We start from the raw sequence: 14,339 nt of genomic DNA, 5'->3' as shown, positions 1-14,339 counted from the left end.
GGTGGGAATGTTCCCTATAACTAACATCACCAACCCCACTTATGTCACTTCTGCCAATTCAGCTGTCGGAGCACCTTGAACTTGATGGATCTCTAATAAAGTTACTTCAACCAATACACCTGCATGTTTGCTGTGGAGAACTTGGGGATTCTACCTGCCAAGGACTGACAGGCAGCCTTAGCCAGGCAACACTTTCTTATCCTCAGTTCCCAGTCTGAAATAGAAGGATGTTAATGTCAGGCTTCCTCTTGCCACTTCCTTGAGCCACCCTTCTGCCATCACCCTGGGTGGGTAGACCAGCAAGGCCTCAAAAAAGGAAGAGAAGCGGCTTGCATCATGGGGTTCCTTTTCTTCTCCTTGACAGGTGCAGTTGCTTCCTGCATCAGGTCATGCCTTCCTACCCATTCTTCCTCTTGGCCCTCCTTATATAGGTTCTCTGGTTGCTCTGCTCCCAAGCCCTCCTCCCTACCCCTTCAGCTGGCTCCTCCGAGCCCCAACCCCTAGCCGCCTAGGCCAGTGTGAGAAGCCTGAGTACCCTTGGGAGTGCAGTCATTGGCTGATTTTGCACACATTGGATAATGTACTTTCAATGCACTTTAGCAATTGTTTGGAAGTGGATTTTTTGTTTCACACACGGAGAATTCAGTTCCAAACGATCTCTAAAGAGGATTGGAAGTGCATTATCCAACATGTGTGGAATCAGCCATTGTCTCTCCTCTATTCGTCGCAGGCCTTGCTGCTCTTCCAGCAGCTCCAGCATCTGCTGTGGGGACCTATGCCCCCTTCTCAACTTGACTGGATTCTGCCAAGTCTGAGCTTAATTTGTTGCCCAGACACCAACAGCTGGCAGCCAGCCTCATTCTTGAGGGGAGGGACTGGGCTAGTGGTGGTGGCACCCTCATGCTTCTCCCTGGCCCCCCACTCAGCAGCTGCCATGCCTGGCCTTCTTTGAGTCATTAAGACCACTTGCTGGCTCCAGCTGCTCGGCTATCTTCTGGGTGAGCCCGGATGTGTCCCCTGGGTCAGACATATAATAGTGCCTTAATAGTGGCTGTTGTGAGCTCATGTGATGACTTACCTAAAGTGTTCTGCACACTGAAAGAGCTATATAATTGCCAGATAAAATGGCAATTATTCTGTATTCTACTTCCCTTCTTGCCTTTTAATAGGCAAGAGACATTGTTACAGCACAGTAGTCACATACTACAAAAATGGCTCTGCTGTACCATGTTTGACTGCAATTTGAGAATTGAATGTGTGAATAGACGCCAGGAACTTCCCAATATTGTATCTTGCCCTTCTCCTAAATCTGCTAGCCCTGCATGTGTGGGTATAGTCTGATACAGCTCAGTATTAGGTTTATCATGTGAGGCTGCTGAGCAGGTAGTTTATGTAGCCGTGGAGAGTTTTCTTATGTGTGGACTTAAATTGCCTTTGAGCAGTTCTCCTGCATTTTAAAGCAACATTTGGTTTATGTTTGCACAGACATGAAAGCAGAGGAGAGGGATTTGTAACCCAGATGAGCATTATGGTCATTGTAATTTTCTCATGTGCATTACAAACTCTCATGCACTTCTCTATGGCAATTTTTTGATTGGTAATTGCCAGCTGGGGGAAATCACGCATTCATCTTCTATCAGAGTATGTATTTGCTCCTTAAAATTTAATGGTGGGTGGGGGAGCAAACGTTGGAGAATGTGAGAAGTGATTAGAGGGCTAGCTAGTGATAGAGAGGTAGTCATACTGGGGGCAGACTCTCTGCCTCTAGGACACTGAAGCTTTGGGAAGGACTATACTGGCATTTTTAGAAATGGACAACTTTAAAAAACTTCATCCTTGTGAGTACTTGCAAGGTACCAGACAAAACTTGCAAGGTACCAGACAAGGTTGAGGGGGGACATGATTGCTCTCTTTAAATATTTGAAAGGCTGTCATTTGGAGGAGGGCAAAGAGCTGTTCCAGTTGGCAGCAGAGGGTAGGACACGAAGCAATGGGCTAAAACTACATGCACAAAGGTACAAGCTGGATATTAGGAAGAACTTTTTCACAGTTAGAGTAGTTCAAAAGTGGAACCAGCTGCCTAGGGAGGTGGTGAGCTCCCCCTCACTGGCAGTTTTCAAGAAGAGGCTGGATGAATACTTGTCAGAGATGCTTTAGGCTGATCCTGCACTGGGCAGGGGGTTGGACTAGATGGTCTGTATGGCCCCTTCCAACTCTATGATTCTATGAAAATATATGACAAATGTATGACAAAATCCCTGGTAGATGAATATGCAAGAGGTGCTAGTTAAGTTTGAGCTCTTGTGGCTCAGCATGTGAGATTCAGCAGCTTGGAATGCCCATCTTCCAAACAAAGACTAGCTTCACGGCAGTTCAGCCCCTCTGTGGCTTAGATGATACATCTGAGCCACAGAACTCCCCCCTCCTCTCCCTTTGGTTTCCACCACAATTCACTGAATGTGGAGTGGCAATGGAAGGCAATCACGGGGAGGGAAAATTCTTGCTTTATAATAATGTTTACTTTATAAAAATGTTTAAAAAGTTTGAAGTAGTTAATGGGACATTGTTCTCATGTTTTCTAATGTGCTCTTTTACTGTTCCTTTGGGCTGCATATGATGACTTAGTGACCATGTCTGTGGGGGAGAGATTCCCCATCACCTGTGGTCATGATCTATTGTCTTTGTGGCACCAAGTCCCACACCTGTTTTACCAAGCAGGTTGAAGAGAAATCTTCTCTCTTGCTGGGAACGGGTGTGTTTTGAGTGATCATCTGTGCAGTGACAAAACCTGCCCTCCTCCTCACTGCTGCCCTCTGTTACCCTCAGCCTCTGGGGGTGCTGTGTGCAGTGGTCTGAAGGAACTGCGAGGAAAGTTGGGGTCCCCCACCCCATGAGGTATGGATAAAGATGCACAACTGTCCTTGAGGGAAGGGGATCTGAGTACCGATTCTTAGGCCGGAGCTCTAGAACTTTCTTCAGTGGCTTCTGTGCCAGTCCAGAACCCTTGCATGCGACTGCCTAGATGACCACTTGAACAACAGTTACATGCAGGCAATTTTCTCAGATTTTTACAGAGCAGCTCTTAAAAATGATTACTCCAAAGTAATCACCACTGACTTCAATATGCCTAAAAGATTTGAGATTTTTTAAAAATTAGAAAATGCTGGTGCTATGGTCATTCTCCTGCCCTCTTTTGAAATACCTTGGGGGTGGGGTTCAGAACTTTTAGTCCCAACTTTTCCCTTGTCACCAGTTTCACTGATCATTGCTAGTGGATCAACATACTTGACTTTCTGCCTATGCAGAAAGAGAATGGATCAGGAGATGAGCCATAGCAAGCAAAAATGAAAGGCTGCCGGTCACTGAATGAGAGTGCAATTTTGTTCCATCTAGAAAACCTGTAGGCATCTCCCCCTGCTGGGTAAATCATGTATTGCTGAGAGGAGAATGCAGAAAAAAAATTCTTGTGACATTTTAGACAGACCATAAGCTGTTAAGGACTGGCACCCATGTTGAATAGATAAAGCATGTCCTTGGTTATCAGACGTACATGCATGGATATGCAGGAAATTGATTTAAGATATTTATATACCACTTTTCCTTATTGCTTACAGTTGTAAACAGTGACTTCAACAGATAACAAAATACAAGTAGTTTAGACTGTACTTTCTATGCCAAGGTCAAATGTTAGCACATGCGCACAGTGATCATTCACATTAGTAATAGTATCAGCTTAGTTTATGAAGTCTATTAAGATAGTAGTGTGAGAGGAAAGCATTTTTGTGATCGAGGTCTAAATGAATAGAATCAAACTTCCTGATAAATGCTGATCCAGCTATTTCCTTTACTTTTATAGATTTGTTTTATTTTTATTTTAAATGAAATTGCTTTTTGAAACTGCTTTTAAGTAGCCTTATTAAATATTTATGTAGTTCATTGTCTTCTGTGCATTCCCACATGGGACTGCACATGTGCAGGCCTGTCAGCCGGAGGATTTTGTAGCTTAAAAATTAACTAGAGGGCACTCGCCACCTCCCAGCACGCAAGCATGGCTGTTTCCCCGCCAAAACAGCCTACTCCTGGGAGGTGCCCTCTGCCCTCAGTTCCTCTTTTGCCGCTGGCGTGAGAGGTTCGGTAGTGTTGAGGAGCTTCGCGAGATCGTGTATCTCCGTAGTTTTTTCTAGCTGTGTAGCCAGTTTGGTGTAGGAGATAAGAGCGTGGGACTCAGGAGAACCGGGTTTGATTCCCCACTCCTCTACTTGAAGCCAGCTGGGTGACCTTGGGTCAGTCACAGCTTCTAGGAGCTCTCTCAGCCCCACCCACCTCACAGGGTGATTATTGTTGTGGGGATAATAATGACATACTTTGTAAACCGCTGAGTGGGCATTAAGTTGTCCTGAAGGGCGGTATATAAATTGAATATTACTATCACTACTACTACTACTACTACTACTACTACTACTACTACTACTACTACTACTACTACTACTATTTTCTTCGCCTGAAAGAAGAAGAAGAGTTGTGAGTGATAGCTGAGAAAGCCCTTTTCAAACACTGTTTCAAATGTAACACCAAAATGATCAGGACTGACGGTCATTCGTTCTGTCTGCTCTGCTTGGGTGAGGAGTGCAATAGCCAGACTTGTAAGATCTACCAGGGCTTTACTCCAAAAGCGCATGCAGAATGAGCCTCCCGCTTGAAAGCGGTCCTTTGGGAGAAGGCACTAGGGGCAGCAAACCTGCAGCCTAAAACTGCTAAGGCGGCCCTGGGCAAGGGCGCTGTGGAACAACCAGATTTGAATCTGACTCAGAGTACTCAAATCTTGTTGGAACCAACATCTTGGATCCAAACTCCTTCCATCTCCTGGGAACTATCAAGCCTGTCTGACTCAGGTCAGAACCGAAAGAAGCACCCTTCAGAATAGAGGTCACCAGCTCGGTTGCAGCCAGCTACATCCTGGATCTGATGCTCGAAGCTGAAAGACTCAATCTGACCCAGGGTACCGACCCCACTGCCATCACAAGTGCAAGGATCGGATCCGACCTTGGTACTGACTCTGCCAGAACCGATCAGGAAAAAAGACGTCAAAGTCTACATTCACTTGCAAGGAAACTAGCAGACCGAAGCACATGATGGACTGGCACTCTTCAGACGTGGAGATCTTGGAACCACCCAGGACCCCTTCAATTAGGTCCAGATCCCCACCTATCATTTCCTCTGAGGAGGAAAGGGAGATACTAAGAGTCAAATCAACCCAATGGAGCGACCGTGACTACTCACAGAGGTGCTGCTCCCACGGGTGCTCTCCAAGGTACTACCAACAGGTGCCTAGGCACTGCAATACTGATATCAGCGAACCATTCCACACAGAGTCTATTTTCTCACATGGCTGTTACTCAGAATTGGTAAGGAGGCCCCATTCCATCTCATCTATGGCCTTCCAGCTCCAAGAGCCAGACCCTGTTTACGGAAGGGAGGATAGCCCAAGCCTTCTGAACCGTCACCTGATGAAGCCTTGGGTGTCACCCACAGATGATTTCAGATCCTACTCGGAACAATTGCAGGGGATGGCTAAGGCACTGGAGATTGATATCATGTTCATGGATCCTAAGCCCAAGGACTAGATACTCCAGCACCTTTACTCAGGAACCACCTCCAGTGTAACATTCCCTGTCATCGAGGAGTTTGTTGAACTGATGAACTCACTATATGAGAAACTGGCTTCCAACATGTCCACAACAAAAAAAAGCAGAGGCATTATATAAGACAATGAGTCATGGCCCTTTCTCTCAATGCATCCTCCCTCTCCTTTCTTGTGACCGAGGAGATGCAATCCAGGCAGCACTAGGGCTCACATTCAACACCCTCGGATAAGGATGGGAGGAAGCTAGACCCCATCGGGAGAAAGATATATGCGTCAGCCAATTACACCGCTATGATGGGGGCGTACCAGATTTTTCTGTGGGGAAAGGCAGCTGTCAGATGATCAGAAACCCTTGGCAAAGGTAATCAGGGAGGAAGTCCTACGTTTGGTAAGACATCAGATTAATGCAGGCAGAAATACAGCTGATGCTGTAACCAGAGCATTAACATCAGCAGTTGCGTTAAGAAGAAATGTGTGACTGCGATCCACAGCTTTGCCAGGAATAAGGTGGAGGACCTCCCCTTTGACAGATGACTACCTCTTGCAGAAGCAGAAGGATCGTCAGACCACCAGGTCCTATAGCATCCTGCCATCGACCCAACAAGGGCCAGGAAGACCACAGTACAAGCACCAGCAATTCTACAGGAGCAGGCAGTATCGATACCAGCCCTATCAGAGTAACATGTATACTCAGAACCATCCATACCAGATGGGATTGGGGGGGGGCTTCACTAAGAGGAAGCAAAGCTACAGATCCAGACATGGGTCTCAATCCCAGCCTAGCAAGGATTCACAACAACGCTGTCAGAAGCAATTCTCTAGTGGTCCCAGGAGTGGGACAGTCCTTACTCTTGGGTTATCGCTCCTCCTTTGAAGGCTGGGTCAGTCAGCTGATTCTGATCCCGGAGGGTAAAGGATTGTCTCTGGAATCACCAGTCTTTCTGGCCCTGCCATCTAAGCAGGATGTCTTCAGCAACGCTCCATATAGCACAGCGATTTCAGTGAAGAAGAAACTGTCAGACATAGGCAGTGTGGAGCTCACACGGGAAGGCAGTGTGGAGCTTGCCCTACCACCCTGCCCCACCCCTGTATCGCTTTGGAGCAACTGTGAGCATTAGAGCCGATGGCCCTAGGTCCTCCTAGGTTCCATGGCCGCAACTGCGAAGGCGAGCAAAGACCCACCAGTCCCTAGGTTCTACTAGGTTCCACGGCTGCAACCACAAACTCCACCGAGGTTCCCCATCTACAGGCTGGGAGGACTCCCCGCCCTCAGATGACCAGAGGGTGCAGTGTTTGAGTCCGCGGTGGCCTGTTATGGAGACTGATATTTCTGGGAACTCCATCAGGCTTGGTAGGAGCAGGCTTCAGCAGCAGCAGAGGAACTGCTCCAATCCCGGCAGCCCTGACTGAACCGTGGTAAGATTGATCGAGTGGGGAATGGGGGCCATGAAAGGAAGAGAGGAAGGAGAAAAGAGTATCAGAAGCCTTTGAGCCAGCTTGCCCCAAATAAAAGGGAGGCTTTCATTTCTCCCTCTTTCAGTCGGGTTTTTCTGAGGTGTGTCACTTTCGTTTTCTCCCTTTGGCAGAAAAAATTCTGTTGGCGGGAATGTCAGTAATGGCATGCCTCAGCCATTTCCCAGGCCCCAGAGAACCCAAATCTGTGGCCTAGATGTGTCAAACTGCCAGGCCTCAGCTCCTTTCTGGGCCTCTCAACAGGCCAGCGAAAGAGAGAAGGCCCAAGGACCTGCCTGAAAATTCCTGTTGGGTAGAATGCCAACAAAGGCAGGCCTAGCCACCTCCCAGGCCTCAGATTGTACAAATCTGTGGCAAGATGTGCCAATTATTTGCTGAAATAATTGACACAGCCTTTTTTTTTTTTTTGCTAAATTGATCCCTGGCACCTCCCAATGAAGTAGGGCCTGTTGACTCAGGGAATAATACCACATCCTCGACCAGCTCTGCCAAGCCTCACAGCCAAGAGGTTGAATGCAAACAACCAATATGGTTGTATCATGCACGAGGCATAGTTGGTACTATGTTAGCGTCCAGAAAGAGTTCCACAACAATACCTGCTGAGTTTCCAGATGAGGTGCATGAATAGAGGCATGGAACCCCTTAAGGGGCCAATTAGAGAGAAGGGTTGAATAAAAATTTTAACGCTAGGACCTTTAGACAGCAGGTAGCAAACATCTCAACAATTAGGGGTTCTAGGAAGGGACATTCCCTTATACATCACCAAGATTTCCCAAGTGGAATCTTAATTTGGTACTGGAAACATTATCCAAAGACCCCTTTGAGCTTATGTCCTCATGTCCTCTAAGGGAGTTGACCATCTTTCTGCTGGGAATCACATAAGCTAGACAAGTGTCAGAACTGTAGGCACTAGCAGTAGATAGGGAGCTCTGCTCTGTCCTTCAAGATGACAGTAGAGATAGTACTACCCTCCTTCTATCCTAATCCAAAGCACGGGAAGGAAAGGGAATCTCACTACCTTGATATACGTAGAACCATGAGCTTCTACTTGAGCAGGACTGAAACAGTTTTCAAACGTCTGAGACACTAGTTGTGTTTTTCTTCTTTTTCAGGAGGTCCTCCTTGGGACAGAGAGTGCCCTTTTCCAAGTTAAGTAGGTAGAGTAGAGGGTACATAATTCTGACATATCAAGCCAGAGGTTTGAAGATGCCTCAAGGAGATATGGTGCACTCACTAAGGGGGGCAGCGACATCGGCAACCTATACGTTCTTTAGTCATTAGAGACAATAAGATGGCGACATGGATATCAGTACAATCACTCATTAGGCACTACAGGATAGATAAGTTGGCCGCCACTGAGGCAGTTTTTGACAGGAGGGTACTACAATACACCCTCTATACCTGGAAGCTGGACGACCCACCCTGTGGCATACTGCTTTTGTATGTCCCAAGAGTAAGGACTGCCCCACTCCTAGGACCACCAGATAATGGAAGATTTGTTTTCACTTACCATGAAGCTTCCTTTCTCGTTGGTCCAGGAGTGGGCCAGTCCTACCCATCTGAGTTTCTTGGGGGCGCCTTCTAGGATTGGATGGAGAATTAGGACAGTGGTCTTCTTCCCACAGGTGCCAGGGGAGGGACCTTACTATTTTAAAGTAAGTTGAGGGAAGTAGTTTTCTCTCATGGTATCGTGATGGGGAGTCAGGGCTTGGGAATGGACTGGCGATTCCAGGGACCATCCCCTTCCCTCCGGGATGAAAATCAGCTGACTGACCCTGCCTTCAGAGAGGAGGAGCTATATTCCAAGAGTAAGGACTGCCCCATTTCTGGACCACTGAGAAGGAAGCTTCACAGTAAGTGAAAACAAATCTTCCATTCTGACTAGGACGGGACAGTGAGCCACCGTTTGGTGACACTCAGTGCTTATTATTTGGCCTAGTGTCATATAACCACAGATATGTGGGTACTTGAAATAATTAAGTTTGGTTATAAAGTTGAATTTGATTACTTACCGTGTTTGCATCTTCCTGGTAAGCCGGATGACAACCCTCGACCAGAGTTGTTGGACGAACTCTGAAGGCTCTTGTAGTCAAGGGAGCTGTCCAACAGGTGCTCTGTAGTGATGAGCGTCTAGGATTTTATTCCAAATCTTTTAGTAGAGAAAAAGGATGGGGGTTTTAGGCCCATACTGGACCTCAGGGACCTTAATAAGTTTATCAAATTACAGAAATTTAGAATGACCACACTAAATGTGGTAATGACACTACTGCCCCCCAACTCTTGGTTCGCAGTAATTGACGTAAAGATGCGTATTTTCACATCTCGATTCACCCCTCCCACAGGAAATACTTAAGATTCACCTGTGCAGACAAAATAGATCAGTAACAGGTGCTCCCCTTGGGTCTTTCCACAGCCCCTTGGGTGTTTACCAAATGTATAGCAGTTGTTGTTGCCTATTTGAAGACTTTGGGTTGTTCAATATATCCATATCTGGACAACTGGCTGATTACAGCTTTCTCGGAAGACCTGTCTAGACAGGTTGAATTAACCTTAAACACCTGTTCAGAGCTGGGTCTGATAGTAAATCACAAAAAGTTCAGAGAGAACCCCATGAGACGTGCAGTTTATAGGTGCTGTATTGGACACACACACACACACACCCAAATAGGGTGTTCTTATCTGTGGAAAGGGCACAGAAAATTAAGGACATGGTTGGACTGTTCCTGAGACATAGGTTCCAATCAGCTAGGTGGATCCAGACACTATTGGGCTTTATGGCCTCTACCACAGCAGTCATACCCCTGGCCAGGTTACGTATGATGGAACTACAGCTATGGTTTATATCTGTTTACTGTGCCGTAGAGCATCCTCAGGAGAAGAAGTTTAATATTCCCAGGTCAGTCCTCAGTAGCCTTCACTGGTAGCTGGTGGACAACAATCTAATGACAGGCTTACCATTTGGTTCAATCTGTACAGAAGTGACCATTACCACAGATGACTCCACATTGGGGTGGGGGGCACACTGTGTAAGCTTTGCAGCCCATGGCACGTGGACAGAGGATGAAATTTCTCTGCACATTAACACACTTGAGTTAAGGGCAATATGTTTTGCCTTAATCTGCTTCTCAGATGTGATCAGAGGCAAGAACATGCAAGTACTAACAGACAACAGCACAGCCATGTTCTATGTGAACAAAGAAGGGGGAACGACATCACGCTCCTTGTGGCTAGAGGCCATAGCTCTATGGGAGTGGGCTGTAGAACATGGTGTTTACGTACAGGCAGTACATATACCAGATGTAGAAAACACCTTTGCAGACAGGCTGAGCAGGATCAGTGCAGATACATACGAGTGGTCCATCGGGGACCGTTACATCAGGCCTGCGTTTTGGGAGTGGGGCTGGCTGGAAGTAGACTTATTTGCCACAAAGGAGAACACAAAGGCACCACTGTTCTGCTCGGGAGGCGGGGCCTGGTCTAGAACCAGACTCCTTAGGGGATGTCTTCCAGATGACCTGGTCTGGGAGCCTTTTCTATGCATTTCCTCCAATACCTCTACTATCAAGGATGGTGAGCAAGATGCAGACAGGAGGGACAACAGCTATAATATTGACGTCCTTCTGGCCCAAGCAGCCCTAGTTCCACTGGTTATACCAAATGATGAACCAGACCTTCCGCCACCTTCCCCAGGAACCAGACTTGATTCTGTGTCAAGGGGTGTTTCACCATGCTGTAAACAAACTCAGACTGACTACAAGGCTACTGAGGCAGTACAATGCTTGCCAACAGGAGTGGTGGAAGTGATTTTGAACGCCAAAAGGCAACCCACTAGGAACTCCTATGATCTTAAACGGAGAAAATTTGCATCCTAGGTGGCAGGATGGGGAGTTGATCCATATAGTTGCCCACTGGCCATGGTGTTAGAATTTCTTTTAGAGTTAAAGAATACAGGGCTCTCTGTCTCATCAGTGAAAGTATACCTGGCAGCCGTTTTGGCTTTTTACATGTCCACTGATAAAAGAACAGTGTTTTTGCATTACACCTTGAAACTGTTCATGAAAGGCCTAAAGAACTTGTTTCCTCCCACAGGGAAGATAGTACCCTAATGGTTGCTGCAACTAGTATTGACCAAGTTAATGTCAAAACCCTTTGAATCCCTGGCTACTTGTCACCTGAGGGCCATAACCATGAAGGTGGCAATGTTAATCGCAATAACTTCAGCCAGGAGGGTTAATGAATTGGCGGCCTTACGTTTGGACTAGCCATTCATGAAAATACATACCAAAAAGGTAATTCTGAGACCAACACTGGAATTCCTGTCCAATTCCATGTTACACAGGAACTTTCACTGCCAGTTGTCTTCCTGCATCCTTTGGATGAGGCAGAAAGGGCCCTGCACACGCTAGATGTAAGGAGAGCAATACTGTTTTATCTAGATTGCACAAAATACTTTAGGGTTGATAGACAACTGTTGATCTGTTATGCGGGGCCCAAGAAAGGGAAATGGGCTAGCCCACAGACCATCGCACAAATGAGTAGTGCAAGCCATTAAGCTATGCTATAAGACTGCTAATTTACCTTGTCCACTAGAGGTGCTTGTGCATTCTACTAGGTCACAAGCAACTTCGACAGCGTTCCTGAGAGGAGTCCTGCTGATGGACATCTGCAGGGCGGCGACCTGGTCATCTGCTGACACCTTTGTGAGACATTACGCCCTGAACGTCCTCAACAGACGAGAGACAACAGTGGGCACGGCGGTTATGCAGTCAATATTCCGCTGAAGAGCAAGTTTCCACCACCCTGGTAAAAAGCTTGTTAAATTCCCATGTAGGACTGCACAGAAGACCGACAATGAAAACAGCATTACACTTACCTGTAACTGTTGTTCATTGAGATCTTCTGTGCAGGAACACATACCCTCCCTCCTTCCTCGCTGACGCTTTTCATATTATTGAGGAGTCCGATGGCAAGAGGAGCTGAGGGCAGAGGTCACTGCACCTCCTGGGAGTAGGCTGTTTCAGCGGGAAAACAGCTGCACCTGCATGCTGGGAGGCAGCGAGCACCCTCTAGTGAATTTTTAAGCTACGAAATCCTCCAGCTGGCAGGCCTGCGCATGTGCAGTCCCACGAGTTCCTGCACAGTAGACCTCAATGAACAACAGTTACAGGTAAGTGCATCCCTGTTTTTTATGGGCCACCTCCAACCCAGAAGGCGATTTTTGGAGCGTGGCTTTCTGTTCTTTATCCATTCTCTACCTTGCTCTGACCTTCAGCCATCCACTAGCTAAGGAAATCTTAGCTGCTTTGTGTTTGGAAAGCTGTCGTTCCCTGGAATGCTCGTAACGACCTCGCATCTTGGGCAGTAATTTTTCTCGGTGGAGAATTCCTGTCTCAGAGGAGAATGCCTAACATTGCGTAATTTTGTTGTTGTTGCTAACTTCTGCAGTCTTTACCTAGGCTTGTCCATGATGATCTCCAGCTCAAGAAGATGCTTGTTAGCTGAGTGGCTGTAAGGAGAGGCAGTTGAGTTGTAGGTGTTTGAAAAAAAATCTCTGTTGTGTCCATTAGGTGATAGTGTTCCAAAATGGACGCACATCTAGAGCAGATAGTGCTTGGAGAAGCAAGAGGAGAAGCAAGAGCCAGCTCCATGTTGGTGACTTGTCTTTCTCTAAACCCAGCAACAATGGATGTAGAGCTTTTTATGGGAATAAAGCTGCAAGCCCTGTAATGGGTGTGTATGGGGTTTGGGTGTCTGTGTTTAGAATAACATACATAGCTTACACTGCATCCTCAGGAAGATAACAATAAAAAAATGCAGATCCCTGTCCAAAGAAGAGATCAAGAAAGGGGGAAGGGTGGGGTTAGAGATAAGAGATTAATGCCAGTGAAACTCCCTGGCATCTGGTAGTCTACAGGTCTTTCAGCACTGGTTTGTTTTGCGGACCTGTCTCTATACTAGACATGGGCACGAACAGCATTACGAACGGAAAAAACCCACGAACAGTCCGTTCATCTTCACAAACAAGCCGTTCGTGAGCCCCATTCTAAACGAATAAGTGGTTGTTGCAAGCCTCTTTCGTTGCATTCATCAGCCATTCGTCAAGCCAGACAGTCTGGCACCTGCAATCAATTCCCTTGGCAACCGCAGGCAGGGACTGAACTCTGTCTGACCTCCTTCTGGCTTTCCTTCTGGCTTTAACCCTTCAAAGTACTTCCAGCAGAGAGTCCTGTTTTTGCCACTGTGAAGAGAAAATGACAGCAAAGGGGGGGGACACACAGATCATGCCTTTCCTGGGGTGCAATCTCTCTGAAACTTGGGGGATCTTCGGAGGACAGTGAGGACTATGTCCCCTGCAAATTTAGTGCATATTGGACATTGGGAAGGTCAGTTTGTGGGGTGTTTAAAGGGCCCTGCCCCTTGCACATGGCAGGAAAGGTCCCTTTAAAATATCAGCTGGCTGGCGGCAGGGGGGGGATCCCCCCTGCCAGCTGATAGTTTATAGGGATCTTTAAAGGGCCACAAACAACAAACATGTTTGCGAACAGGGTCATGTTTGTTACTGTTCGTTTGTTGTTCGTGGATGGCAATGAACAACGAACATCTTGTTCGGGGTTTTTTTCCGTTTCATGCCCATGTCTACTCTATACCTCTGATGATTGACTGCTTCAGGCTCTGGCTTCTCTCTCTTGTTGTCATTTATCTCTGAAAGTATAGCAATTTGGTTCAACAGTGTTCCTCCTCCCCCTTAATTCTCTGACAGGTATCTACACTCCTGAGCCGCCTTGCAATTTCTGGTGGGCACTGCTATCTACTGGACTGATGTTTGTCTATCATTTCAGCATTTTACAAACTCTGGGACTGGTAAGTGAATATTCTTGCTAATGCTGTTAACTTACTTGCCTAGAATTGGATTCAAATTCCCCACTCAGTCATAAAGTTCACTGGACGAACTTAGGCCAATAAGATTCTGTCAAGCATACCTGCATTTTAATCTGATAGTCAAGATAAAATGGGAAAGAGGAAGAGCCGTGGATGTTCCCTTGAGCTCTGTGAAAGAAGGGTAAGAGAAAGGTGTAATAAGGTGTATATCTTGTGACTAAAACTGGCGGGGGTGGGGGGGTGGGGAATGGTTGGAATGGAAATCAGGAAGCTGGAACTGGGAGGGGAATCAGTGACTCAGCAGTTAAACGGGGGGGGGGGGATTTCCCATACAGGAGTGGCA

At 46.8% G+C, this 14,339-nt stretch overlaps 1 protein-coding gene across 3 annotated transcripts in view; it reads left to right on the top strand.

Annotated features, from left to right (window-relative positions):
- TMEM164 (transmembrane protein 164) overlaps window positions 1-14,339 on the top strand; it is a 101,391-nt gene that overhangs the window by 79,527 nt on the left and 7,525 nt on the right. For all 3 annotated transcript variants that reach the window (XM_054996067.1, XM_054996066.1, XM_054996068.1), the window contains exon 6: window positions 13,878-13,978. In XM_054996067.1, the coding sequence (XP_054852042.1) occupies window positions 13,878-13,978 (101 nt within the window). The remainder of the gene's footprint in view (window positions 1-13,877; window positions 13,979-14,339) is intronic.

The sequence above is a fragment of the Eublepharis macularius genome, chromosome 13, assembly GCF_028583425.1.
Source record: "Eublepharis macularius isolate TG4126 chromosome 13, MPM_Emac_v1.0, whole genome shotgun sequence".
NCBI lineage: Eukaryota > Metazoa > Chordata > Lepidosauria > Squamata > Eublepharidae > Eublepharis > Eublepharis macularius.
Note: the sequence above shows the minus strand (reverse complement) of the source record. Positions and strands in the feature narration are given on the sequence as shown.